Source organism: Peromyscus leucopus, chromosome 8b, assembly GCF_004664715.2.
Source record: "Peromyscus leucopus breed LL Stock chromosome 8b, UCI_PerLeu_2.1, whole genome shotgun sequence".
Lineage (NCBI taxonomy): Eukaryota > Metazoa > Chordata > Mammalia > Rodentia > Cricetidae > Peromyscus > Peromyscus leucopus.
The window spans coordinates 56,648,109-56,675,669 of record NC_051086.1 but is presented as its reverse complement, the minus strand read 5'-3'; the positions used below and the strand labels follow the sequence as shown (position 1 = coordinate 56,675,669).

General features: G+C 47.2%; 2 protein-coding genes across 5 annotated transcripts in view; both read right to left on the bottom strand.

Annotated features, from left to right (window-relative positions):
* The window catches only part of Ncbp3 (nuclear cap binding subunit 3), a 32,664-nt gene extending 18,835 nt beyond the window's left edge, over positions 1-13,829 (bottom strand). Inside the window, exons 1-3 of the mRNA XM_028888693.2 lie at positions 13,598-13,829; positions 11,725-11,790; positions 8,390-8,495 (exon numbers count right to left, since the gene is read on the bottom strand). Coding sequence (XP_028744526.1) covers positions 8,390-8,495; positions 11,725-11,790; positions 13,598-13,783 — 358 coding nt within the window. The 5' untranslated portion in view covers positions 13,784-13,829. The remainder of the gene's footprint in view (positions 1-8,389; positions 8,496-11,724; positions 11,791-13,597) is intronic.
* Positions 13,830-20,456: 6,627 nt separating this feature from the next.
* Positions 20,457-27,561, bottom strand: part of Camkk1 (calcium/calmodulin dependent protein kinase kinase 1) — a 22,705-nt gene continuing 15,600 nt past the window's right edge. For all 4 annotated transcript variants that reach the window (XM_028888707.2, XM_028888706.2, XM_037200619.1 and 1 more), the window contains 6 exons: positions 26,074-26,127; positions 25,320-25,393; positions 24,958-25,045; positions 24,646-24,774; positions 24,120-24,223; positions 20,457-22,409 (listed from right to left, as the gene is read on the bottom strand). In XM_028888707.2, the coding sequence (XP_028744540.1) occupies positions 22,337-22,409; positions 24,120-24,223; positions 24,646-24,774; positions 24,958-25,045; positions 25,320-25,393; positions 26,074-26,127 (522 nt within the window). In that variant the 3' untranslated portion in view covers positions 20,457-22,336. The remainder of the gene's footprint in view (positions 22,410-24,119; positions 24,224-24,645; positions 24,775-24,957; positions 25,046-25,319; positions 25,394-26,073; positions 26,128-27,561) is intronic.

Here is a 27,561-nt window from a genome sequence, read left to right as displayed (position 1 = left end):
ACTTCTATCACAATGACAGGATTTTGCTTTTTTATAGCTGAAAAGTATTTCATGTAAATATGTACTACATTTTCTTAATCTAGTCAGCTTGTCGGGGAGATGTAGCTCAGAGATAGGGTGTACTTAGCATGTGTATGGCCTCAGCTTTAATCCCTACCACCACAAATGGACATTTGACTTGATTCTCTGTCTTGGATATGTGAATAGTGTTACAATAAATAACAAAATGCACAGGTGTACAGATGTTTCTTTACATATTGATTTTCTTTGGAAATATGCTCAGAAGTGGTTTTGAAAGTTATACCCACCTATGGTTCCAGCCTTTCTCTGCCACACAGTCTCACTATTGTGGACCAAACTTCTGTCCAGGGGGATTACATGCCTGTGGATTGTAGAGTCAGGTGTTTTCCTTCCCCTCCACTGCACTATATTTGGAGAGTCAGCCCACTGTGGCAGCTGAAGGAATTTAACCAACGTCTCCTACCCTGCCATGACACACTGTGACCCTCTGAAGTCCTGGGCCAGAGTCAACTCTTCCTTCCTGCAGCGGGTCTGTCGGGCATCTTGTCACAGCAGTAAGAAAAGTACCCAGCTGCCTTCCTCCACACCCTGCTAGTGCTTGTCATCAACTCACAATGCATTCGGCCACGCCCACTCTCCTGACACTGCAACAGATCCTTCATCTGCAGAGTTCAGGCTGGAGAGCCATGGAATCAAGTTACAATACAAAACAAAACAGAACAAAAATCACACATCCAAAACTCTCATCATGCATTAACAAAGCTTATAGCTTTGTGCTGTGGTACATTCATAGTTATCCTGGGGCACATGTGGCCCACAGAGCACAGGTTAAAAGACTTAGGGAATGGAGAAATGGCTCAGTGGTTAAGAAAACTTGCTGCTCTTGCAGAAGACCCAGATTTGGTTTTTAGCACCTACAGGTACTCTGAGGGTCTGCATGCACATGGCACACAGACATACATGCAAGCAAAACACCCATACACATAAGAGTAAAAAAAAAAAAAAAAGACTTGTAAAATCTTAAACAAATTACCAGAAGCAAACAGAAGGAAAGCTTCAGTCACTGGACTAGGCAGGGATTCCTTGGATAAGATCCCCAAAGCACAGGAAACAAAGACAAAACTAAACAGATGAATTACACCAAACTTAAACTTCTTCACAGTAAAGGAAATAATCATCAGAATGAAAAGATAACCTATAAAATGGGAGAATATATTTGGAAATTATACCTCCAACAAGAAACTAACACAGCAATATTCACCGGTGAAAGCAGTGTGACAGTGAGCAGAGACTCGTGCAGAAAGGAAAACACACTGACTGATTTAGCTCAGTGGTTACTGTGCTTCTCAGCTCCTTAAACTAAAAGCTATGATTTTAGGCTATGATAAGTCAAGAGATGGTTCCACAGACTGAAATAAAAAACAAGACAGAGCCAGGCATGGCGGCAGCACATGCTTTTAATCCCAGCACTGAAGAAGCGGAGGCAGATATCTGAGTTCGAGGCCAGACTGGTCTATATAGTGATATCTAGGCCACCCAGAACTACACAGTGAGACCCCTACTCAAAAGAAAAAAAGAAAAACAAAAAACAGCTCCCAGTAACAGAAAAGGAAAAAGTCTGAGTGTTAGGGAGAATACATATTTGTTCTTATCTGATAAAATGGACTTAATTAAATGAGTCAGGCAGAGAAAAAAGTAGCAAAACTCAGTATCAACACCATCATAGTATGTACTAATAAAAAAATCACAATATTAAAAAAGAAAACCTATAGATAAAAAAGTTTAAACACAAAAGAAGAGTGAAAGAATAAAAATTCTGGCTAGAGATGTTTAACTTAGCAGAATAAGACACATATTAACAGTGGACAATATTCTTCCAAAGAGGCAGGTCAAAGCCAGACTTGGTGGCATGAGCCTTAACCCCAGCTACTAAGGAAGATGAAGCAGGACTTCAAGTTCAAAGCCAGCATGCATGAGACCCAGACTCAAAATAAGAAAACAAGAACTCAGCCGGGCGGTGGTGGCGCATGCCTTTAATCCCAGCACTTGGGAGGCAGAGCCAGGCAGATCTCTGTGAGTTCGAGGCCAGCCTGGGCTACCAAGTGAGTCCCAGGAAAGGCACAAAGCTACACAGAGAAACCCTGTCTCAAAAAAAAAAAAGAAAAAGAAAAAAAGAAAAGAAAACAAGAACTCTGGGGATGTAGCTCAATGGAAGAACACTTATCTGGCATGTGCATGTGGTTTTTCTCAAAAGAAAACCAGGGGCTGGAGAGATGGTTCAATGGTTAAGAACATTGGTTGCTCTTCCAGAGGTCCTGGTTGAATTCCCAACACCTACATGGCGGCTCACACCTGTCTATAACTCCAGTTCCAGGGGATTCAGCATCCTCATACAGATATATATGCAGGCAAAACACCAATGTACATAAAATACAAATAAACAAATAATTTTAAAAAGAAAAGAAAGCCAGATTGCCAGAGGCAATGGTCCACCAAAATAAGAACTTTGTTAAAAATCAGGATTTCATGGAAAAGGCCCTTACCTTGCTGGCAATGTCACTGAAAAATAAACAAAGCCAAAGAAGGTGGCTAGACTTACATCAAGGGATGAGAAAGAGCTTGAGTGCTGAGGGGAAATGCATGGGGATGGGAACTGCACATTCACTTAGTGTTGCTCACAAGCCAGGCACTGAGGTCATCATTCTGGATGTTCCAATAGGAAAGGAAGATCACCAACAACAGTGAGTAGGACAAAAATTCAAGTCTTTGGGAAAGCAGACTTCAGAAAACCCAAAGGAAAAAAGTCAATCCTCAGGTCTCAGATTAGAGTAATTAAAAACAAAGCCAATGGCCCTAATATAGTAACAGTATGAAAACACTGTAAGAACCAACCTGTTGGCACAGGTAGGGTGAGTCAGCCCTGAAATTACGAGCTCAGGAGAGCTGTCCCCATTACCTCTATCTGTCTTGTAGCAGCATGGGTGGAGGAGAGACCCTATCAATACCTGAGGCAGTTGAGAGAGCTATGGTCATAAGAGTAGGAGTTATCCCTGACCCCTACCAACTACAATACTTGGGAGAGCAGGCCCTGTACCTAGCCTGGGCAACACAATAGAGTCAACCCTACTGGGAAGTGTGGGTGAGCCAGCCCCAAAGTAGTGACTGTGGGAGACCTAGCCCCACCCCTCATCTGCCATATGGCAGCATGGACTAGAGAGAGATGCCCTTCATCCTAACCCCATCAATGCCTGAAACAGGTGGAGGAGCTGGCCTGGGGTCAAAAGAGTGGGAGGACTGTCCTTACCCCTCATCAGCTGCAGCACTTGGGAGAGCTGCCCCTGTACCTCACCTGGTGTAGATGTACCACAACCCTGAGGATGTGAAAGCAGGAGAACTGGCCCCACCCCTCCCTCACTGCTGCAAGAGGTGAATCAGCCGGGACAAGGCTGGAGAGCCCACCCTGGTGGTGAGGATAGGGGAGAACTGGCAGGTGGACCAACTCTACAGCTGCCTGGGCCAAGAACCAGGGTTATAACTTGGCCCGCCCCAACATCTATCCCATCTATGATGTACTGGAACATGTGAGGGGACCAGACCCATAGACCCAAAGGATCTCCACAACACAGGGAACAACAGGATATCCAAGAAGAGCCCTAGTGAGGACCTAGCATTGACAGTGTAGTAGAAACCAGAGGCCTCAAACCAGATCAATGACTTTACAATGAACATTTGCAAGTAAAGAAATATAGACATAGTGGTTTACTGTGTGACTCACTGTGTCACAGTGCAGCTTCCATTACAAGATTTTTAATTTTTTTCTCTTAAATTTTGTTTTATTTGGGGGAGGTGCAGGAGTGGATGCAAAGGGACAGGAAATGAACTGGATTAAGACACATGCTGTAAAAGACACATAGATAAAGTAAAGAGAGAGAGAGAGAGAGACAGAGAGAGAGAGAAAGAAAGAAAAGGTTCTAAAGGTTTGGGGGTTTGAATGTTTAAAAGATTACTAAATCAACAAAATTCAAGGAATACCATGGATGGTGTTTCATCAAGAGTCAATGTGGACAGTCCAGGAAATCAGTACATCTGCTTCTCTGCAGAAGATGGTACTACACGGTTCAATCTAGCTGACAACTGGATCAAGAAAAAGAAGCTACACAGACTTAAGGTGCAAAAGATATGATGAGGAAGACAGTTAAAGAGATAAAAGCCATATAACAGAAAACAGGTGTGATGGTGCAACCCTGTAACCCCAGCACGGCACTCAGTAGGTAGAAGGAATTCCTGGGCTGAAGACAAGTCTACTGCCATGATTGGCACAAGGAAGAGGATAAGGAGCAACAAGTCTGCCACTCAATGCATATACTGTATCCAGAGTCTACACAGCGTCTTAGGAAGGACATTTAGAAACTAGAGAGAAACAGGAGATCAGAAAGACATGTCATACAAAACAAAGTTGGTCAGGACCAAATAAGATGGCTCACACTAGTAACCCAGTACTTATAAGACTGAGGCAGGAGGACCAACCCTAAGGCCAGTGGGCTATCCTAATACCTTGTGTCAAAAGAAAAAAAAAAAGGGGGGGGGTGAGGCTGTATTTCTATCTCCTGAGCAGTCATACATAAATGAGCAAAGTACTTAACATGTTTTTCCTAGGAGTCACACAGCAACTACCAGACAGAAATTCCTGGAGAGCAATGTTCCACACAGGGAAGTATCCTAAGACAAAGCTGCCTGCCCCATAATGATTCTCACACAATCTCTGGATGCCCAAGGGCCTGAAGTATTGGGAAGGAAGCTGGTTTAAATGAACTAGAAGGTCCCTCCCAACCATGAAATCTCTGATCCTAGAGACATGAAGACCAAAGCTATTTAGCAACAAGACATCCAAAAGCAGCAAATCCCTTTTGAAGCATAATAGATGTAGCCTGTCTCAAGTTGGGTCCCTAAATGCTAACAAAATAGGAATCCAGGCTTCCAGTCAGTCCAGCCTTCAAGCACAGCCCTGTTACATTCATGGCTGTAGAACCTCAGGCAAGTTTCTCAACCTCTCAGCACCTTGGTTTTCTTATCAGTAAAATCCCTCAGGGAATTGCTAAAAGGATAAATTTGCCACAAAGCAGAGCAACTCAGTAAGCATTTAACAAGTGTTATTATTGTGGATATAAGAAAAAAGTCACGTGATATCTGGTATAGCTGTGAGTATGAAGATACTTATTTCAATTTCTCTCTCTCTAAGACTGGGCTGCTCAGGTGACTACTTAGCTGAATGCCAGATAACTAACATCTATCTACTGGGCGCCTATTATGTGCCAAGCACCAATTGAAGAGCTGCAACATTTTGTCAGACTCCTGTCAATTCTGTCTTCCAAGAGTTCACAGTGGCTAGACAATTTGTCTAAGCTACAGAACTACAAAAAGAATCTGAATCCAGGCAACTGGGCTTCATAACCTTGGCTCAAAACCAATGGTTCCCAATCCTGTCCAATTCTGACTCTGCATTAAAATTACCCAGAAGATACAAAAACAATAGTTACCTCTAGGGCTTATCCAACCCTATCTACCCACAATTCTACCTTAAATTCATCTAGATGGATATCAGGGACATCATTTAAGCCATCTTGCCTAAGGTTCATTTTCAGATTGCACTATAAAATGAGCAATATTCCCCAGGTGATGTCCAGGCAAAGCTACTACTGTCTTTTAAATGAAATATCTGCATAGCTGGGCATGTTGTCCCATACCAATAAACTCAGAACTTGGGAGTCAGAAGCAGGAGAATCAGAGTTCAAGGCTAGCCTGGGCTATATGAGATTCTGCCTAAAACAAAAGCAGAAACTTAAGATTCTGATTGCTTTTCCATGTGCAGGATAAATACTCTTGACTAAAATTTAACCCCAAAGCAATTCTACTAATAACATAGATATTGTATTCCCATTTTGTAGACAAGAAAAATAAGTCTTTAAAAGGTTCAGTAACTTGTCCCAGTAACAAAAGAACTGGCACTAGATTCCATGAGGGTTTTGTGATCCTAAAAGCACCAACAGAAGAGGGAGTTTTGAGCACAAAATCAGGGATGCTTCACAGAGGGCAAATGAGCAAAGAGAAAAGCATGAACTGTGGCGGGGACTATAAGCCAAAAGGTGCAGTAAAACATGGAGCTTTCAAAGCTGAGCTGTGAGAGAAGAGTCCAAGGTCTTCCTAGGCCTACATTGTGCTAGCACATGACTGAAAGCTATATATAGCTATCCCTGGACTTCATAGGACTTTTCCTTATATTGAGACCCATGTAGGTCTGGAACCCCAGAATCTGCAAGAAAACTAAGGCCACAATCCTCAACTTGAACTCAGAATTCAGGGAGAAGAGTAACCAGTTCTGCACAGACACTACTCTGTCCCACTAGGACTGACTAAAGAGTGACATGGTCTAGGACTATGGAATTATATACACATTACACTTAAAATATTCACATATATAAAATTATACCAATAGACCAAAAGTGTTAGAAGTAAGGTTAAATGTTAAGCATAGGGCTGGTGAGATATGGCTTAGAGGGTAAAGACACTTGCAGCTAAGTCTGACCACCTGAGTTTGATTCCCAGGAGCCACAAAGTAGGAAAGAATCATCTCCCTAAAGTTATCCTCAGACCTTCACACAGAGGCTGTGATGTACACACACACACACACACACACACACACACACACACACACACACACACTAAAAGAATGTGTTTTGTTGGGGCTGGAGAGATGGCTCAGAGGTTAGGAGCACCGGTAACAATTCCAGAGGTCCTAAGTTCAATTCCCAGCAACCACATGGTGGCTCACAACCATCTGTAATGGGATCTGGTTCCCTCTTCTGGCCTGCAGGCATACATGCAGACAGAACACTGTATACATAATAAATAAATAAATAAATAAATAAATAAATAAATAAATAAATAAAATTAAAAAAAAAAAAAGAATGTGTTTTGTTTTTTTTTTAACGTAAGATGTGAGTCTTTAGAGTCAGATAAACCTAGGTTGAAATCCTGGTTCTTTCATTAGCTCTGAGCAATACATTAAACTTCTACAACCTGTTTCTTCTTTTGTAAAATATGATAAAAAATATATTCCTTAGAGTTACTGTGAGAAACAAATAGATAATGTGCTTACCCACTGCCCTAAGAAAACATGTTCCCAACAAACAGTAGCCATTCTTTCCCTCATCCATCAGGTTTACAAACTGTTTTCATCAACCAAGCAGGACTAAAGGGACTCACACAACACCACAGAGCTTCAACATGCAGTAAGAAGGCTGCTTCCTGAGCCCTTTATAAATACCAATATTGGCAAATACAACAGAGAGAGGCCTTTTGTATTCATGGATTTAGATTAGAGGGTAATAAAAAAAGAATGTAGGCTCACTCCAGGGAAATGCTCCCCGGAACACTTTTTTTTTATAAATTGCTTTGCTATCGAGTATGGTATATCCCTGTAATCCTAGAACTTGGGAGGGAGAAGCAGAAAGACTATGAGTTCAAAATTATCTTCAGTTTGAAACCAGTCTGGGCTACATGAGACGTTGTCTCAAGCAAGCAAACAGAAAGTGAGTAATTGGGCTGAGGCTGTGGTGACTTGACTTGTTAGCATGAGCAAATCTCAGAGTTACACCTATCACCACAAACAAACAAAAACCCACCACTATCAACTGCCTTGCTGTGAGGTCTAGGGAGCAAAATACCTAAATAAAATAGACTATAATTGGTTTAGGCCTCTTTGACAATAATTACTAGGAGGTCTGCATGTACCATGTATTGACATTATATATATATATATATATAAAATTCCCACCAATTCCCAAAGTGCTCCAACTGCTCTAAAAGAAAGCATCACAGTAGGACACTTCCACTATTCTTTTTTTTTTTTTTTTTGGTTTTTCAAGACAGAGACAGGGTTTCTCTGTGTAGCTTTGCGCCTTTCCTGGAACTCGCTTTGTAGACCAGGCTGGCTTCGAACTCACAGAGATCCGCCTGACTCTGCCTCCCGAGTGCTGGCATTAAAGGCGTGCACCACCACCGCCCGGCTCCACTATTCTTAAAGGCAAAGAGGCTTACATCACTACAATGAAAGCAGACAACGAGGTGGTCTATAGCACATATCATCTCTGACACAAGCTCCCTTCACAATCTCCTTTGTCCCATTGTTCTAGCTCTAACTGAGAAACATCTGACAGCATCTCACCTTCACACCAGTGATGTCAGAATCCCTTCCTCTTGGGTATTTGGATGAGGACTGGACATACAGGACAAAGCCAGAAACATGAAGTGATGGCAGGGAAAGTTACTCTTAGAACAGAATGAAAAAATTTCCCCAAACACACTGTACCTTTCTTCATCATGTCTCGGTCCAAGGCTACATTTCTCTGGGCAAGATTTACTTCTGCTCGAAAGTGGAAGCGCTTGGCTCGCTGTTCTTTCTTTTCAATTGCTTCCTAGGAAGTACAAAAAAGTCAAAGAGATAAAAGGAAGATGAGGAATGTTAAATCACAAACAGCATGCTGCACCCTTAAAATAAATCAGAAGAAATGAGCAACCTGTGCCTTGAATTTGTTTTACAGTGAACTGGACATGCACAGCTTACAGTAGCCCTGCCAAAATCCTCTCCATTCTATCATAGCCTATGACTACACTCAGAACATAGTAGGAATTCAATCAACACTTGTTTATAAAGTTTTCTGATACTTCATGTGTTATCAGCAATCATGTCAAGAAGTTACAACAAATAACCTCAACTTCTCAAATTCTCCTAGTGCAGAAATGGAGATACAAAAATGGAAAAAGGTTTGGAGGAAATATTTCTACTAGCTAAGAACAGATCTGATCCACTGCTATTTCTAGGGACTCCACAACTACCATTATCACTTTACTTTATCTGTGGGCAGAGTAATCACACCTATTATGCTCTTCCACATTAATGTCTGCCTGAATGATCCACTCCCTAAAAGTCACATCCCCATTTAAAAATAACACAGGAGCAAAAACAGTCTCCTCTATTCCAGCCTTATGTACATGGAATTGCCTGTTTTCATTTTTAAGTAACAAAGAGCATTGGCATTTTGCTGAAAAAAAAAAAAAAAAACCATTCAGCTTTGTAGATTTCTTGCAAGAGTAAAAATAAATTCAGGTCCAACTCTGCTTTGGATTGATGTATTTCTCTGATGGCTCAAGAACCCCTCACTAACTGGAAGACCGAAGGTCTGACTGAAGTAGCTTGTGGCACTGAGGAAGCAGCAATGCTTCTGTTACTTCCTAACAGTTAGGATAATTTTTACATTGAAGTCGACTTAGCACAAATGACAATCTACTTTTTTTAGCGAGTGTGTGTGTGTGTGTGTGTGTGTGTGTGTGTGTGTGTGTGTGTGATGCGTGCACTACAGTGTGTAGGAGGAACGTGTGTACTTTTGTGGGTGGGGGTGCAGGTCTTCCTTAGTGCTGTGATTATAGATGCAAACACACTGCCCTGTGGTTTTTATGTGGGGCTGAGGATCTGAACTCAGGTCTTCACGCTGACACAACAAGAACTTTGAGGGCTGAGCCGTCTCCCCAGCCAAATCCTTTACTAACAACTCAAGTACAAAATCCTTTCCCCAGGTACCTGTTCATGTACTAGAAAATGATGGAGGGTTAGGAGCAGTCTACTTCTTAATTACGAGAACATTTTCACTCTGTACTATTTTCTGGACTAGAAGGTGCTCAGCTTTCTTTTAGCCTTTAAGTAATCTGAAATAAACTGAGACAGAGAAACTATAAAAAGCCAAGTATGATATATTTATTTTTATTCTTGTTTTTAAACATTCAACATATAGATATATACTCTTTAAATTTTAAATTGGGCCTGGAAAGATGGCTCAGCAGTTAAGGGCATTAGTGGCTCTTACAGAGGACCTGGGTTCAGTTCCCAGCACCCACATGTTATAGCTTACAACTGTCTATAAATACAGTTCCAGGGGATCTGATGCCTTCTTCTGACCTCCACAAGTACCAGGCATGCACATAATATAAGCAGGCAAAACACTGATATACACACATACAAAATAAAAAATGTAATTGAAGCTGGTTGGCACACACCTTTAATCCCAGAACTCTGAGCAGAGGCAGGCAGATCTCTGTGAGTTCAAGGTCAGCCTGGTCTATAGAGAGAGTTCCAGGACAGCTAGGGCTACACAGTGAAACCCTGTTTCAAAAAACTGGGGGGGGAGGGGGGGGAGAGAATGACAAAACATATATATACATATACATACACACATACACACACACACACACACACACACACACACACACACACACACACACACACACCAAGAAAACCCTATTTTCCTACACTGGCAACCAGTGAGGAATAGACATGTACCAAGGGCTTATTTACATGTTGGGTGCTTTTAATGTTTTTATAGGTAGTAGAAACAAAACACATTTTTAAAAAGTGACATCCAAGTAAGCATTCCCGAGGCCAGGGGCATGGCATGACTCTGTGGGTAAAAGTGCTTGCCATGTAGCCAGGCGGTGACGGCGCACGCCTTTAATCCCAGCACTCGGGAGGCAGAGCCAGGCGGATCTCTGAGTTCGAGGCCAGCCTGGGCTACAGAGTGGGTTCCAGGAAAGGCACAAAGCTACACAGAGAAACCCTGTCTCGAAAAACCAAAAAAAAAAAAAAAAAAAAAAAAAAAAAGCTTGCCATGTAAGCCTGACGACCTGAGTCTGGATTCCTGGAACCCATGTACATGTAAAAAGCCAGACATTGTGGCACATGTCTGTAATTCCAGCACTCTTATAGCAGAGTGGGAGATAGGAGGCAGAGATGGTAGAATCCCCCCGGAAGCATGCAAACCAACTAGCTTAACGTATACAGTACAATAGCTAACAGCCAGAGTGTGAGTAAGTGTGTGTGTGTGTGTGTGTGTGTGTGTGTGTGTGTGTGAGAGAGAGAGAGAGAGAGAGAGAGAGAGAGAGAGAGAGAGAGAGAGAGAGGAAAGACAGAGAGACAGAGAGACAGAGAGAAAAAGTAGGAGGGGGATGGAGAGACAGCTCAGCAGTTTGAAGCACTGGCTGTTCTTGCAGAGATTCAGGTTAAGTTCCCAGTACCTACAGGGTAGCTACAACTATCTGAAATTCCAGTTATAGGGGATCTGAAGCCCTCTCCTGACCTCCTCAGGCACCAGGTCTACATGTAGCACACTTACACACATGCAAGCAAACCACTCATATACATAAATCTAAAAATACTACTACTACCACTACTAAAAAAAAGACGGGAGGTGAAAACCAACACCTGAGGCTGTTCTTTAACTTCCACTTGTGTGCTATAGCATGGACACACTCCTACACACAGACACAGATACATCATATACAATAATAAATAAATACTAAAATAAACATTCCTTTCATGGAAATAGCTAAGTACAGGCATCTAAGTATAGTGATTATCTTTTCATGGATACAAGCACATACAAATGCTGCCTGGATGTCTTCAGGAATATACAAGGGCATCCTTGGGTAGATAGATAAATATAGATATTTGATAATATGATTTTATATATATATATATATATATATATATGTAACAAAAGAAAAAAGGAGGCAAAGAATATTTACTATCTGTAGTCCTAAGGACCAAGTATTAATTTCACCTACTTATCAAATTGAATAATCAGTCTGTCTTACCTTGGAGGTAACATCGATTCCAGTGATGAAGCTGCCAGCCTTGTTTTCATATCTTCTGCTTGTGTCCTAACAGAAGAGAAGAGATGGGAAATTCTGGGAGGGAAATCACGATTCAAGGCAGTCTGAGAACCGGCTCTTTTTGAAGTCATTCTTTTCAGCAGCCCTTCTCCACCCTAACACCTGTGTTATTAAGAAGTCTCTCTGAGATTCCACAGTAGCAATGGACCATTCTAACAAGAAGTCTTTTTCAGACCCCAGACAGAAGCCTGTACAGAATATTAAGTAATTCTGTCAACTGAGTATCTACAGAAAGAAAAATCTAAAGGTGTTTGTGGAAAAACGTCAAAAATGAGATAGTCACTTAGCTCCCCAACCCAGACTGGACAAATTCCCCTCATAGCCAGTAGGTGGAGCAAATGCCTCCACAAAAACATAAAGTCCCAAATTTCTGGGAAAAACACAGCCCAATACAATGAAAAAAGGAGGGGAAACGGATTGAGTGGGGACTGAAGTCTCAGCTCTGCAATTCAATACCCCGGACATCTCTGTGCCTTGCTTTCTTCTATGCATGCTATGTCTTTCTGACTTCCGATCTCCCCTTTGAGCTTAATATATCCCAACATTTCTCCAACAAAACAATCTCGTGTCCATCTCAGAGTCGTTGTGCTTGCTGTCTCCCTATTAGGAAATGCTCCCTTCCAACTGACATGGTTGCCTCTTCTTGTCATGTAGGGTTAAGGTTAAATCTGACTATATAAGGGAACTTCCCTATACATCCTGACACACACTGACTGCTTCACATCCCTCCTGGGCACTGTACTTTCTATGCTATTAACAGAGTGTGTTTTCTTCGTAGTACTTGACACAAAAGAAAAGTATTAATTTACTTCTGTCCCCTACTAGGGCAAACTCAAAGAGGGAGTTTGATCTTAATCAAACACTTAGGATTATGTCTAGCATACTGTGTGTGTGGGGTGGGGGGCTGCGATACATACATGTTAAACTGAATGAACGGATAACACCTAAGTCACAACTGCAGTGAAATCTAGATGGTATAAAGTGGAAAATGCTAAAGTTGCCATTATGTTGTTACCGAAGTCACTGTCATTCGCCATCACTACCTAAGCCTTTACTCACAACGTCACATGTAAATAAGGGGGGGAAAGTTCATGTTGTGTGTTAAAAATCGAGCGATCCAGGCCTCAGGCCAGCTTTAAGAATAGGGCATGTGACTACCAAACCACAAGCAAAAACACTCCTCCTCATCTCATTACCCACTGGGGTAAAAGAGACAGATCAAGTGTCATCGAGCGTCCGAAGGCGGGACCGCCGAGTGGACGCAGCGAAGGTGCGCGGGGACAGGATGACCCTCACCCACAACACCGACACACGAGCGTCTGCTGCTTGACAGGTCTAACCTTCCCATGGCCATGTTTGTGAACAGACACGAACTCCGCCGCCGGGGCAGGACCCGCCAGGAGACCTGGATGCCAGCGCCACCTAACACTTCCTCTCAGAGCTGCTCCAGGTTCTGTTCCCGCCCGCGGCTCCCTTTTATCTCCAGCCGGACACAGCTCCTTCGCTCGGGGGGCCCCCGGCCGGCACCGAGGGGCAGAGAGAGGGGTGTCCCCAACTCTCTCCCGGCTCTCCCGCCTCCTCCAGCCGTCTCGGCACCCATTTCCGGGCGCCCGGGTGTCCTTTTCTCTCGCTCCGGCTCCCTCCGGGTCAAGCGCGGGCCCCCCTCCCTCCGGCGCTCGCGCCCCTCTCCGGGTTCCCGGACTCGGGCGAGCGCCGCGGTCCGCCGCCACCTCTCCGGCTCGCCAGGGACGCCCGCTCGGCGACCTCCTCCTCAGCCCCCGCCCCTCGCCCGTACCGGGAGCAGTTCCTTCAGCGAGCGCCGCACCGGCACGATCTCCAACTCGCCCTCCTCCACCTCCATGGGCTCCGGCTCGCCACGCTCCAAGCCGGACTCCACCTCGGGCGACGGGAGACCCAAAGCCGGGGGCCCGGCCGGGGCCTCTGCCTTCACAGACACTCGCAGGCCGCGAACGGCCGCCATAGCTGCCAGCCGGCCGCACCACAGAAAGCCCGCCCCTCACAACCCGCCGCCTAGAGCGCCGCCGCCGCCAACCACAGAGGAGAGCCGCTGATAGCCAGAGCGTCGCCCCTTTCGACCAGAAAGCTGTTCTTCTCTCTGGCGCCCCCTTGGTGGCCCGGGAACCTGGGACCGGCTTGGGGCGGGATTTCGCGGGGAGGGGGTGGGACCAAACCCAGCCGGAGGTGGAGCGTCGTCTGAGGTTCCAAAATACCTACACTTTGAGGACTACGTTCCTAAAAACTGCTGAGCGATTACTATGTGCCTAATACTACCAAGGCTTGAACCCTTACAACTCTATGAATAAGATTTTATTATTACCTTCATTTCACATAGGAGAAAACTGGGGCATAGTTTTCTCAAGGTATAAGCTATTTAAATGATTACCTGGATCTGAGCCTCGACCATCAGGCTTCAGAGCCCAGAATGAACTATAATCTATCATCTTTTGGCAATCTGCACGTTTACAAAGTTATTTGCGTGGTAAACCTTGTCTCTGTCAAGTCTTCCAGTAACTGAGCCATTTTATGTAGTCAAAAATTTAAGCTGGGGCTCAGCATAGGATTATATGCCTCTAATCCAGCACTCAGGAGTCAGAGGCAGGTACACTTTTATGATTTCCAGGCCATCCTAGTCTACATAGTGAGTTCCAGGGCTCCAAGGTGAGACCCTGCCTAAATTTAAGCTGGGCATGGTGGTACATGATTGTATTCCCAGCACTTAGGAGATAGAGGCAGGAGGATTAGGAGTTCAAGGTTATCTTTCAATACATAACTAGCTTGAGGCCAGCCTAAGCTACAGACCTATCTTAAAGGGGTGGGGAGGGGTACTCCAAGATGGTAGTGACCTACCCAAAGGGCAGAGCCAGAGCTTAGACCCTGTTTTCTTGCATCTGGGGGCTCTACCCATCAAAGGCTCATTAGAATGACTTCTTGCAAATGTTTCTAGTAAGAGTCTGGTCTGGGAAAGAGGAAAGGCTTCAGACTTCCAGAAGGAACCTCTTGTCTGCCATGAGTGCCGATTTTGTGTCTCTCCTGTGTCTCCTTTAGCTAGCTCTAGACCTGTCTCCCAATCTGACTCAGGAACAGGTGAGACCATACTATATCTGAGCCCCTAAAAATCTATTCACAGACCAATAATTCTAAAACAGAAAACACAAAGATAAGACATACCAGGGGTGTTCTTAGGCATGCCACTTAACCCTCAAGTCTCAGTTCCTTCATCAGAGAATAGAACAACACACACCTCCAGAGAAGAATGCAAGGGCTAAACGAGCTATCTTAGGGGTGATAAGATCCAACAGAAAGCCAGGCAGTGGTGTGCACACGCCTTTAATCCCAGAACTCAGGAGGCGGAGCCAGGTGGATCTCTGTGAGTTAAAGGCCAGCCTGGTCTACAGAGCAAGATCCAGGACCAAAACTACACAGAGAAACCCTGTCTCAGGGTGGGGGCGGGGTGAGGGGAGTGGGGGGAGATCCAACAGAAATGGTGTAGCACATCCAAGGTTTTTCTTAAAATGGGCCTACACCATAGGACAAAGATGGAATTCCTTAGAAGGGTAGCTTTGGTTGAATGTAATTCAAAAGTAAGTACAAAATTGGGTTTGTAAGCATTGCAGCTCAGATGGAAAGGGATCCTGACAGTCGGGAGCCAAGGAATACCACAAGTCACTGTAAGCACAGCCCTGCTCCAGGCAAAGGTTTCCTCGATGTAACAACTCTGCTGGACAGAGCAGGGTTTCCCCAGCCAAGTTGTTACAGTTCTGCTCTGGTCCTGCGCAGTGTAACAATTCTGCTCCACTAGGGGAAGGTTTCCCCAGACAAAGTGTTACAGCCGTGTTCTGCTCTGCTTCGGTCGTCACCCAAACCTTATTCGAGGGATTTATCTGGAGGGAAGAATGGAGGAGGGTGGCTGCCTCGGTCAGAGTGGAAAAGGGCAGCAGGACACTGAACAGGCACAGGGCTTACATGGGGCTTCTCGGAGGCAGTTTTTCCAGGGTGGGACTTGGTCAGATTTAAATCCTTGAGTTTGGACAAGCTCAAAGATTGGCTGAATTTTGTGCTCAGGGACTGGTTCGTTTCGTCTCAGGGATTGGTTGGTTTTGTGCTCAGTTGGTCAGGGGCAGATTTGGCTCTGGTTTCAGGGTCAGGGTATGTTTCTTTAGTTTGGGTTCAGGGCCAAAGTGTCTCTTTCACTGGCTCTGAGTTCAGGGTCAGGGTGGGTTTCTTTCGGCTGGCTCTGGTTTTAGGGTCAGGGTGGGTTTCTTTGGCTGGCCCTTTTACCCTACAGGATTGACAGAATGGAATGTATTTTCTTTTCTCCATTTTCCCCCCTCTGCACTGACAATGGAACCTAGAGACTTGCACATACTAACAAAACCCTTGACCAGAGAGCCACATCCCCAGTTTTGAGACATGATCTTGCCCTGTAGCACTGGCTGGCCTGCTACTCACTTTGCAGCATAGAATGACCTTGAACTTCTAATCCTCCTGCCTCCACCTCCTGAGATGGGATTACAGGTATTACAGCCACCTCGGCTGGCTCCCTAGTGTGCATTTTAAAGAAACATTTATATTTGGGATGGCCAGCTGTGCATGACAGTCAGGAACCCCACCATTACACTAGCTCTCGGGGCCTACAGAGTAGGAGGTAGGAGAGGCAGAAGCAGTTAATTACTCCGCTACACAGGCCTAGCTTCCTCCTAAAAGAGTTTTGCAGCTTGATTCAATTCGGAGAGATTTGGCATTGCAGTTCGAAGAAGCTGTGGGGCAGCCACAGCCATCGAGGGACATCGAGGAGTCAACACTAAGCTCTCAGGCTGCTACCCAGGCGGCCCTGTCCCTTTCTCCTCTTGACCACCCGACTCATCTCTTCTGCCTCCCTGTCCACTGTGCAGCCTGATGAGGCGAAACCACAGAGAATTTAGGAGGTGATAAAGAATGATTTTCAAAAAGTTACAGCTAGTGGGGCTGAAGAGTTAGCTCAACTGGTAACAGGACCTGGTTCTAAATCCTCAGCACTCATGTAAAAACCTGGCAAAGTGGTGAGCATCTAAAACCCCAGTGCTGGAGGGGCAAAGACAGGCAGATCCCTGAGCTCACTGACCAGCCAGTCTAGCCAGTCTGGGAGTCCAGGTTACTGAGAGATCCTGTCTCAAAAACTAAAGTGAAGATAAGATGGTTCAATGGTTAAAAGTGCAGAATACTCTGACAGAGGACCCAAGTATCTAAAACAATAAATGGAGAGATGGCTCAGTGGTTAAGAGTACGTAATGCTCTTGCGAAGGACCCAAGTTCAGTTCCCGGCAAAAACATCCAGCTTGCTTCCAATCACTTACAACTGCAGCTCCAGGATATGTGACATCCTCTCCTGACCTCTGAGTACACTGTACTCACATAACAAACCCACCCACAGATACACACACATACTTTTAAAACAAACTAAAAAAAAAATCTTTAGAAGTTGGGCATGGTGGCACACAGCTTTAATCTCAGCACCCGAGAAGCAGACGCAGGCAGATCTCTGAGTTCAAGGCCAGCCTAGTCTACATAGTGAGTTCCAGGACAGCCAGGGCTACACAGAGAAACCCTGTCTCAAAACACCAAAAAGAAAGAACAGAAAACTTTAGAAAAAAAAAACTGTGTTGAATAATCAAGGAAGAGGCCCAACATTAATTTCTAGCCTCCACACCCACACCCACATGAATACATACATACATACATACACATACATACATACATACATACATACATAGTTAAATACAAGCACATGCCCACACAGTCAGAGCTGAGCATGGTAGCTCACACCTGTAATCTGAGCACTGAGCATGGTAGCTCACACCTGTAATCTTAGCATTCAGGAGGCTGGAGCAGAATGATTGGTTTTAGGATTATCCTGATCTACAGAAAAAAAAAAAAGTAAAATAAATAACTGCTCAAAGTTAAAAAAAATGCCTTTCAATTATAAAAACAAAGATTTGGGCTATGTGTAGCTGCTTTAACTGAGTTCTCACCCAGCATGCATCCTGGTTCATTCCCCAGCACAGAATAAACTAGGCATGATAGCACACGGCTGTAATCCCAGCACTCAAAAGGTGGAGGCAGGAAGGATCAAGGCCATTCTTGGCTACTCAGCGAGTTTAAGGTCAGCTTGCAACACTTGAGAGGCCCGCCCCTTCTCATGCCAAATCCTACTGTTCATTAAAACTACCTGAGGCAGAGAAAAGTTACATTCTGTGTAATTCCAACCATGTGACTTTCTAGTAACTGGTTCCTGGTTGTGGAAAGGAGCAGGAGGGATGAACAGACGGGACATTGGAGTTTTAGGACAGTGAAGACCCAAGCTTTGACCTGTTCTCATATTAGCTGGAGAAATGAATTTCTCTGGTTCACGTGGGGAGCGGGGCAGGAGGAAGTTAGGGAGGAAAGGCCATTTAAGCCTGGAACTAAGTAGTACTGACACCTCAGAGACCTAGTCCAGCCAGACTGCTGCTTGTTGTACTGACCACATCTTCAGTAGGCACCCAGGACTCGGCACCACCTACCACCTGACTCCCCAGAGGGGATACTGTCTATTTTCACTCGAGGAGGTGAGGGCTGTTTGGAGTGTGCTCATCTGTCTATAGTGAAGGTAACCCTGTAACCTGGGGTGTGTGTCCCCTGGTAAAACTGGAACCCGGTCAGTAACTTCCAGCCCCCATCCCCAGCTGAGCCACCCTGTAGGCTGAGTGAAAGAGGAAACAGAGATCAGGGGAGGGTCTGCAGGATTCAAAGCTTGCAAGGCACACTTAACTGCCTCCCAACCTTTAAGCCGACCCACTGTTGCTGGGGCTCAGTTCCCCTATGTGGTATAGTAGTTTCTGACTCTGGCTTTCCCAGACGTCTTTGCATGTGTAGGGCTGACAGTTCTCCTGGGAGCTTGTGTGGCAAGGCCTGGGTGGGGGTGTTCAGTGAGCAAGAGATGCGGGCTCTAACCTGGCCCTTTCCTAAATCACTTTTCTGGGCCCCAGTTGTCCCATCAGTGTGCAACACTCAAAGGATGAGACTCATGGGGAAATCCCACCAAGCACCCAGGATGCTCTTCAAGTCCTCAGGACTCAATAGACCTTGCTTGAGAGTGTAACGGACTTTGACAGGCAGAGGCACGAGTATGGGAAGGGCAGTATCCTGGAAGGATAGGAGAGATAGAAGCACAGTGTGGAGGGAAGAGATTCAAGTGTGTGCGTGGGGGTGGGGGTGGGGCAGATAGACCCTGAGTCAGCGGAGTAGCCAGAGACCCAGCAGCAGGCCTTGGATACCAAAGTGGGATTCTTACTAGGCAGCTGGCAAGGATTAAGGGCTGGAGACCAGTGAGGTGAGAGGTAAGGGCTGAAAGGATAGGAAGGGAATGGGAACAAACCCCACTTTTTGGTGTGGCATTTGACAAACTCTTGTCTGGCTACCATCGTCCCTCTGGAGAAGGCCTTGTACTTACTGCCCCTCACAGGACCAGGAAGCAGCCAGGAATACGAAGGGTCTGCATTTCTCAGGTGGAAAAACTCACCACCCACTTGGGGCGGCCCCTAGCTTGGTCGTCTTCTTGGTCTTCAGCACTCATCAGTCTCTGGCTTCATCCAGCTGCAAGTTCACAGCTGGGCAAACAGCAGGCATATAAGGCTGGCTGGGCAATAAACCCCAGGTCTCCCCATGAGGGCTCATGTACTGAGTATTTATTACCAGCTAGGCTTTTGAAACAAGGACTCGGTTTACTGTCACAAAAACTCCATAAAAGTGCTGACACTATTTCCACTATACCAATAAAGAAACAAAAGCTCCTGGAATGACCTGCCAAAGGTGTCAGGGTTATTAGGTAGTGTGGTAGTTTGAAAAAAAAAAAAAAAAAAAAAGGCCCCCAAAGGGAGTGGTACTATTAGGAGATGTGGCCTTGTTGAAGTGGGTGTGGCCTTGTTGGAGGAAGTGTGTCACTATGGAGGTGGGCTTTGAGGTCTCTTTTGCTCAAGCTTCACTCAGTCTACTTCCGGTTACCTGCATATCAACATGCAGCAGCAGCTCCTTCTCCAGCACCATGTCTGCCCACATGCTGCCATGCTCCCCACCATGATGATAATGGACTAAACCTCTGAAACTGTAAGCTGCCACCTCAATAAAATGTTTTCCTTCATGAGTTGGCATGGTCACGGTGTCTCTTTACAATAGAAACCCTTAGACGGGTAGGTAGCCAAATTTGTGTTCAAGCTCAGGGCTGTCTGACCTCAAGAATGACACTTGACATCACTACCCTGGAGGACCCTATGGCTAGAGTACTGGTGCTGAGTCTGAGAAGGCATGGGTAAGACACTGGGCAGCCAGCTCCGCAGCTTAGCCTTCCTGTACCCCTATGAGACAGGAAGTGTACCCTACAGCCACCCCACTGGTTCTCAAGCACCCAAGTCTTTCCAAGTAGGGGCCCTGGGGCTTAAGCTGCATAGAGGACAGGAACTCCTTGGCCTCATGAGCCCACCTTTCTTCCACCTCCTCCTTCCTTCCACCTCTCCTCTCCCTACCTCTCCCTACCCTGCCATGCCGCTCAGCGGCCTACAGTGCCTCAGAGCCTTCCAGAAGATCAAGCCAAGTCAGCTGGGAAAAGAGAAACACACATCTGGACACAGAAGATATATAAAGTCTTTCTTTCTTTTCTTTTCTTTTTAATTCAAGAATGGGCTTTTTATTGTTTTTAATTCACTTCCTAAGAAGTTGACTTTTAAAACACTCTTATGGAGTCTGTTCACTTGTGCTACATTCAAAGCCAATGCCAACCAAAGCTCTCAGCAACAGATGACAGTGAGCATGCCTTCCTGGCTCTGCTGGGGACAGTGAGGCCAGCCACCCAATTCCAAGCTTTTCCCAAGTGGGTCCCGTTCACAAAGCTCCCTGACTCCTTGCTATTTAACGGCTGCCTCTCACTCACTCTATAAAAGTATTCTTAGAGATATATTTAGATGATTTGTTTTTAAGACCTGGGTTACACTGGCTGCCTTAGTGCAGAGGAGCTGGGTTGAAATGGGAGCCCACTGACAATGGGCTACCCTCTGCTCCTAGGCTTAAGTAGATGTAGAAACTATATTACAGATGCATGTGCCAGGACGAGACATGCAAGTGTGCTGTGTACAGCAGATGGGCACGCACACACAAGTGCACATGGAGGCGCAATGTACACCCATTGGCACAGAGATGCATTGGAACCCAGTGCTCCCCCCAAACCTCCCTCTTTTCTAGTCTAGCCTTCCTGCATTCTGAAACCCACGTGGGCAGATGAAATCTTGTGGGATGTTTTTTTTTTGTGTGTGGGGGGGGGTTGTACCTGAGTCCTGGTCATCTCCCTTTGGGGACCAATCTCTATGAGCATTGTCAGTAAACATGAGACCAGCCAGACGACCACAGAATCCAGAGAGCTGATGCTCGCTCCAGAAGGGCACATGTGTGCACATTGTCCACATGTGTGCCCCAAGTATGCAGCTCTGCCCTGCCTGGGCTGACTGATGTCCTGTGCTGAAGCGACTGGCAGAAGGGCCACCTGCCTGCAGGGTATGCATCCTGTGGGGTCCCTCAGCTGTCTGAGCCTCCCACCCAGGCAGCTCATCCTTCATCCGAGGCATGCGATGGGTAAGCCAGTGTAGGGTCAGAGCCTGGATCCCAGTTACTTCCACATCTGTAGGGCCACAGTTCCGAGTGTTCATAGCCCTCAGTGTCACTCCGGGTGTCTCTTCTGCACCCTTGGCTCTGGAGATCCATACGGGAAGGAGGGAGGTAGGCAGGGAAGGTACGCTGCTCCTGGCTCAGGCCTATGCTCTGAGCCGGATTCAGTTCAGCCCTTTTTCCGGCTAGTGCCGAGTATAAAACACAGTCCACGAATGTCAGGTCCACGTGACTGCCAAACAATGTGCCAGGAACTACCCAAAGCTGGAGGAAGGTGTTCCCCACAACAGCTGCTCCCACCCCAGCCTTCAGGTAAAGAGGAATCTGAATTCTCCAACACCAGTCCTCTCCCAGGCACACATCATCATTTGTAGCATCCATACCAGAGATCTGAGCAGCCTAGCACTCAGCACCTCCCACACAGAGGTGAGGTCATCATCCTTCCTTGGGGTGTGGCAGCTGGGAAGGCCCATCGGGCCCTACGGGAGTTCTCTGAGATGCAGCCCACCAGGCCTCCACCTGCCATTTTGGTCTCTTGCCTTCTGCCCTGGGCCTCACCAGCCAGTCAGGTACGGTTTCTAATAGTCTGTGGGCCCCAGGCTTCCCCACAAGATGGATCAGAACAGAGAGAACCAGGAACCCCAAGCCCCAAATGATACACACTCCAAACTTGTCCACGGATGTGCCTGTGCGCAGGTCATGCGGCACAATGAGGGAGGAGGGCCGGGAGAGGGGCCGCGGTCCCCAGCCCCCTGCCTGCAGGGGCGACTATTGCATGAGGGCGGTGGGCCTCTGGAGGCGAGGAATGAGCATGCTGCCGATGGCCCTGGGCACATGCAGGGACTCAGGATGCAGCCTCATCTTCCTGGACTCCGGGAAGCTCCGGGCTTTTGCTTCCTTCTCCACATCCTTCTTTCCTGTTAGAAAACACGAGGGGCAGAGGGACCTCAGGAGGCAGGATGTGTACGCCAGGACTCTCACACACATCCACACAGGGATAGCTATCCTACAGCCTTTCACGCCCCAACTCCACACTAGGCCTCCCTAGGATCTCTTCCATCATGGCAGTCTTTCTGCTAGTTCCCCAGGCCCCAGCCTCAACCTACAACTCTTGTGTGGCTCCCCACGGAGATGAAATCTAAACCTCTCAGCAACCTCTAGGGATCTGACCCAGATGACTTCCTGCTATCCCAGAAGTACCGGCCAGGTCAAAGGGTCAAAGGTCTTCCACATTAACCTTGACTGGCCCCCAGTGGGTAGAAGGCCTTTCAGTCTGTGTTTTCTTTGCCTTGACACAGGGCAGAGTTACCATCAGTCTTGGAATTCCATTCTTCAACGGATTCCTGAATCTGATCACGCATCCCCACTCCCAACCTTCGCTTTAAAAATATTCCAATGAGGGTAAACCTCATGGAACTGGACTAAAAATGCCACAAAAAATGTAAAAAAAAAAAAAAAAATGGAGTCTACCGAGAACCCCAAGGTTCTTGATGAGGTTAAAACGTACTTTATCCTTGTTTTTGTGGTGCAGTTCCAGGGAACAAACTGGAAGGTAGACCAGTGGCTGCTTCATTCTACCACCAGGGGGCACCAAGCTACAAGCACTGAGCTGGCGTGGCCTGAGGTTCAGTTTACCGCAGTCGTGATTCAGATCGCTGTCCCTACATAATCATTAACAACGACTCCCTTTCACGCTCAGATCTGTCCCAGTTTGTCAAAGTCTATAGGATCCTCCAGGCGCAACTCCAGCATCAGGGCCCTGATATCAACTACCTCAAGAACAATCAGGAAACTTGTGGCTATCAGTGCTCTCCCAGGTCTACCTCTCATTGTGCGGCCAGTCCTTGGAAGGGCACCTGCACAATGTCCATAGTCACCTCCCTGGGAAAATACCTTCAGCACAGTGCAAGCCAGAAGTACAGTCCTTCTCCCTGGAGCTCCCTTCACAGCCCGGAGAGGTGCCCAACTGCCCTAGAACCAGGATGTTCTGGTACTGGAAGTAGTACTCTCTGAAGGTCTGTGCACAAACTCTAATTGGCAGGTGAATTTTACTACAGCAGAAAAATTGGAAGCCAGACTCAGTGTTCAGAGAACCGCTTTTCTGGCCTCTTCCACAAAACGCTGAACCCACGTATATGGTTCAAAGCTGGGACCCCTTAGCACACAGGGGTCAGCTAGCCTGTCCACATGAACTTGCTGGACAAACACGCACCAAGTGCTGGCTGTGGATGACATGAGCCACTCAGAAGAGCCAGCCTGGGGCCAAGGAAAGTGGACAGAGTGGCCATTTCCTCACGGATGCCAACCTTCGGTAAGGAGCTGACCTGATCTGTCTGCAGACTTTTGACTACCAAAGGCTGAAGGAAGCACAGGTTGGAAGCCAGTGAGCTGTGCTGGACCCAGTAGGAAAGCATGGTCACACAGGCTTCCAAAAGATGATCTACCCTTCAGTGTGTGCGTGAAGGACACTGGGCCTGGCCAGGGGTGCCAACGAGGCCCTGCTCTGAAACTCAGATATATCCCCAGGCTCTAGGAACAGCTCCCACACTAGTACAAGTCAGGCCTGTGCCTTGGTGCCACACCTCAGCCCAGGGAGCAGCCCACAGGCCTCAGCCCACTGTACTCACATCAGTAAGTTTCCGGGTGCAGACATGGATCTTTCTTCCCTGCGTGCTTGGGGCTCAAATGGGTTCCCAAAGGAACGCTTTCTCAGCATGGACTTGACCAGGATCTGGGGAGCACAGGTCAGTATGGAGAACAGGCCTGGACACCCAGTCCCAGCCTAGCCAAGCAGGAGGTTTCTGGGGGTAGGGTGAGGTCTAACCGACAGGTGGGAGCCTTGATCCAAGTCTCCGGGTCTCTCACTGTCACACCTGGACACCAGTGTGCTATCTAGGGAAGGGCAGCAGGTCAAGGAATGCATGCAAGCAAGGAAGTGCTTCTTCCTGCCATGGGTCTCACCAAGGCTCAGATCTCTGCCACAACTAAGTCTAATTGCTCCATTAGACTCCAATAGAGCAGGGCTTCCACGGCCCCTGTGCTGTGGCTGACAGACTTGACACCCCACTGTTCCCTCAAAAGCAAGAGCAGGCAAGCCCCAGGCAGTAGCCACACACTTCTAAGACAAGAGAGGCCCACCCCTCGCCCTCTTACCACAGTGGTCCAGCTGGGGATGAGCTTGACTGAGTTCTTCACCTCCTCCTCCGTCACCTCCACCACACTACAGTGCTCCTCCTCTGAAGGGAGGGGCTCCTGTCCATGCTTAGTCACCCAAGGGTGCAACTGCAGAGCCCAGGAGATGGGGTGGGGTCAGGGCCATAGGCATACAAATAGGAACCAGCAAAGGTGCCCAGGTATCCCTAGCATTGACCTTGAAAGACTCCTCAACCCATAAACCCTAACCTCACACACATGTGCCAGTATAGGTTCCTTCAGGAAGGGACAGAGACCTTGGCCCAGACCCACCTTGATATCTGACACCCCAATTCTTGTTTCAGGGTTCTTGTCTAGCATCTTCAGGATCAGGTCCTTGAGCTCCTCACTGACCTCTGGCCTAGCGGAGGGAAGGCACGGGATGAGGATGCCACGGTTGACGAGGACCCCTTCCTCCCCTCCTCAGGACCAGGAATAACCCTAACCACCTTCCTCGAATGTAAGGACAGGAGGCTCTCCATCTGCTCTGGCCCCTCCCAGGTATCAATACCCCCCCCCCACTAACTCTGAAGGGTAAAAATGGAACCCTGACAGGGTGAGTGCTCTGCTGACGTTCAGATACCCTCCCCAGGAGTGGGCGGGAGCTTCCATGGTCCCCTTCGTGGACAACTCACTCCTCAGGGAACACCACGGCCTCATTCTTGATCTTCCTGTGAAGGGCCAGGATGTACTCATCAATGAATGGGCACTGTGGGACGGGGAGACAGACAGGATGTAGGCCTTGATCCGCACTGCAGGGGGCAGGGGTGGGAGGCGGGTATGCCCTACCCCCACCAGCAGATGGGAAGGGCCCCACCTAACTTGTTCAGGGCACACAGCAAGGGCTCAGCGAATGTAACTGAGCAGATGAGTCACTGGAGAAGGAGGCTGGCTGCATCTGCCACCTGCAGTAAAGCTGTCTGCAGCAAGACCTTCACTCTCCCAGGGACTGGCGTTTGGGGACCTGTTCACTGAGGTCCCCTCTGCCTTGTTAAGTGCGGCCACCAGAGCCAAAGCACCCGAGGGCAGGAATCTTGGTCATATCAGTGTTAGAGGTCCCCAAGACCCAACAATTTGAATAAATGATTGAGTGGATGAAGGAATGAATGGCATCGAGAGAGGGGAGGGCAGGGCTCCCTCTGGCTGGAGGGAGGAGGAAACACGTCTGTCACCTCCTCTTGGATGTGTGCTGTCCCAGGACTCCACTCAATCCCTCCCAAAGGGGAGAAAGACAAACAAAAGGCCTCTCCTCCCTCAACCTTCCTGGCCCAGGTGGGCTTTTCCCAAAGCCATTTTGTCTAGGGACACAAAGAAGGTCCTGCATCTGTCATGCACTCCTGGCTCCCTGGATCCAGCCAGAGTCAGTTCTGCAGGCTCCTCAGGACTCACCTTCCCATAGATAAAGCAATACAAGGTGACCCCGGTGGCCCATACATCCAAGGCCTAGAGAGAAACGAGTTCACATCAGAAAACATGGCCAGCACCTCCACCAACTCATCCCCACCCCCACCCCCACCCAGCTTTACCAGGCTATGGAAGAGCCCCGTGGGGATCCTCTTTCCCTAGGCAGGCATTTATCAACAAACGCTCCCTGAGGTTTGCTCTATGCTGGGCCCAGGCTAAGCACCAGGAGATCACAAGAATGACCAGAACAGAACAGCAACACTCCTGGGACTGTGGACTTTCTAGGGACAAGCCCAAAAGAGACACTGTTTCTAACTCAGCAGGTTCCAAGCCACATTTCATCCATGGGGTCATCTGCTGCCTCCATGACACAGATGTACTCCCAAAATAGCAGTATGGATTGAACTAATGCTCAATAACTAGCTCTGGTTTCAAGAGGTTCTCACTTCAGCTACTGCACAGCTGCTTCCAATGCCAGCAAGCAACCCGCAACCCCTGCCCACCCTATCCCCACGTCCACCTACAACTCCCCTCAGGCCCAGGTGGGGCTCCCCATAGGCTCCTCATGTGGGTAGCACCTGACACAGACAACCATCATCATCACCACCACCACCACCACCATCATCATCATCATCACCATCATCATTAGAATCCAACCAGGAACACTACACATCAGGCTGCTTTTCAAAACATCAAGGTCAGAATGCCAGAGAGAGGCCAAGAAGCTAGAGGGCGGGGAGGACAGAGGACAGCATGTCTGTAAACCAGCACTTGGGAGGTAGCTGCTGGAGAATCGCGGGTTCAAGGTCATTCTCAGCCATGTAGCAAGTTCTAGGGCAACATAGGATATGTGAGCCCTGTCCCCACCGCTCACCCCAGAAAAGGGGGGGAAACTACTCCAGATCAGAGAACTCTAAGGAGATGGGACAGTGAGCCTAATGATCTCCTCCAGGATTAGGAAAGAAAACAAACAAACAAACACCAGCAAGCTGACAACATTTCAACACCATTTCATAATAATTTAGATGGGTGCAATCTATTGCAGAACAATCTCATTACTGATAGACTCCTGACCTTGGTCACTGTACCGAGATTATTTAAGGGAATGTCCTCCCTCTTAGGAAAGCCACTGAAGTACATAGTGATAAACAGACAGACTGTCTCAAAGTGAATTTCTCTGAGTGGCTCAGAAAAGTACAACAGAAATATGCAGGAATATAAAGACAATGAATAAGCTTACGTGACAAAGCGGATGAATCTGGGTAAAAAGTTACATGGGGGAATGGAGAGATGGCTCAGTGGTTGAGAGCACTGGTTGCTCTTCCAGAGGATGTGAGTTTGGGTCCCAGCACCCACATGGTGGTTCGCAGCTTTCTATCACTCCATTTCCAGGGGAATCAACGCCCTTTCCGTCTGCGGGCACCAGGCACACACTCGGTGCATGCAAGCCAAACACTCACAACATTCCTGATC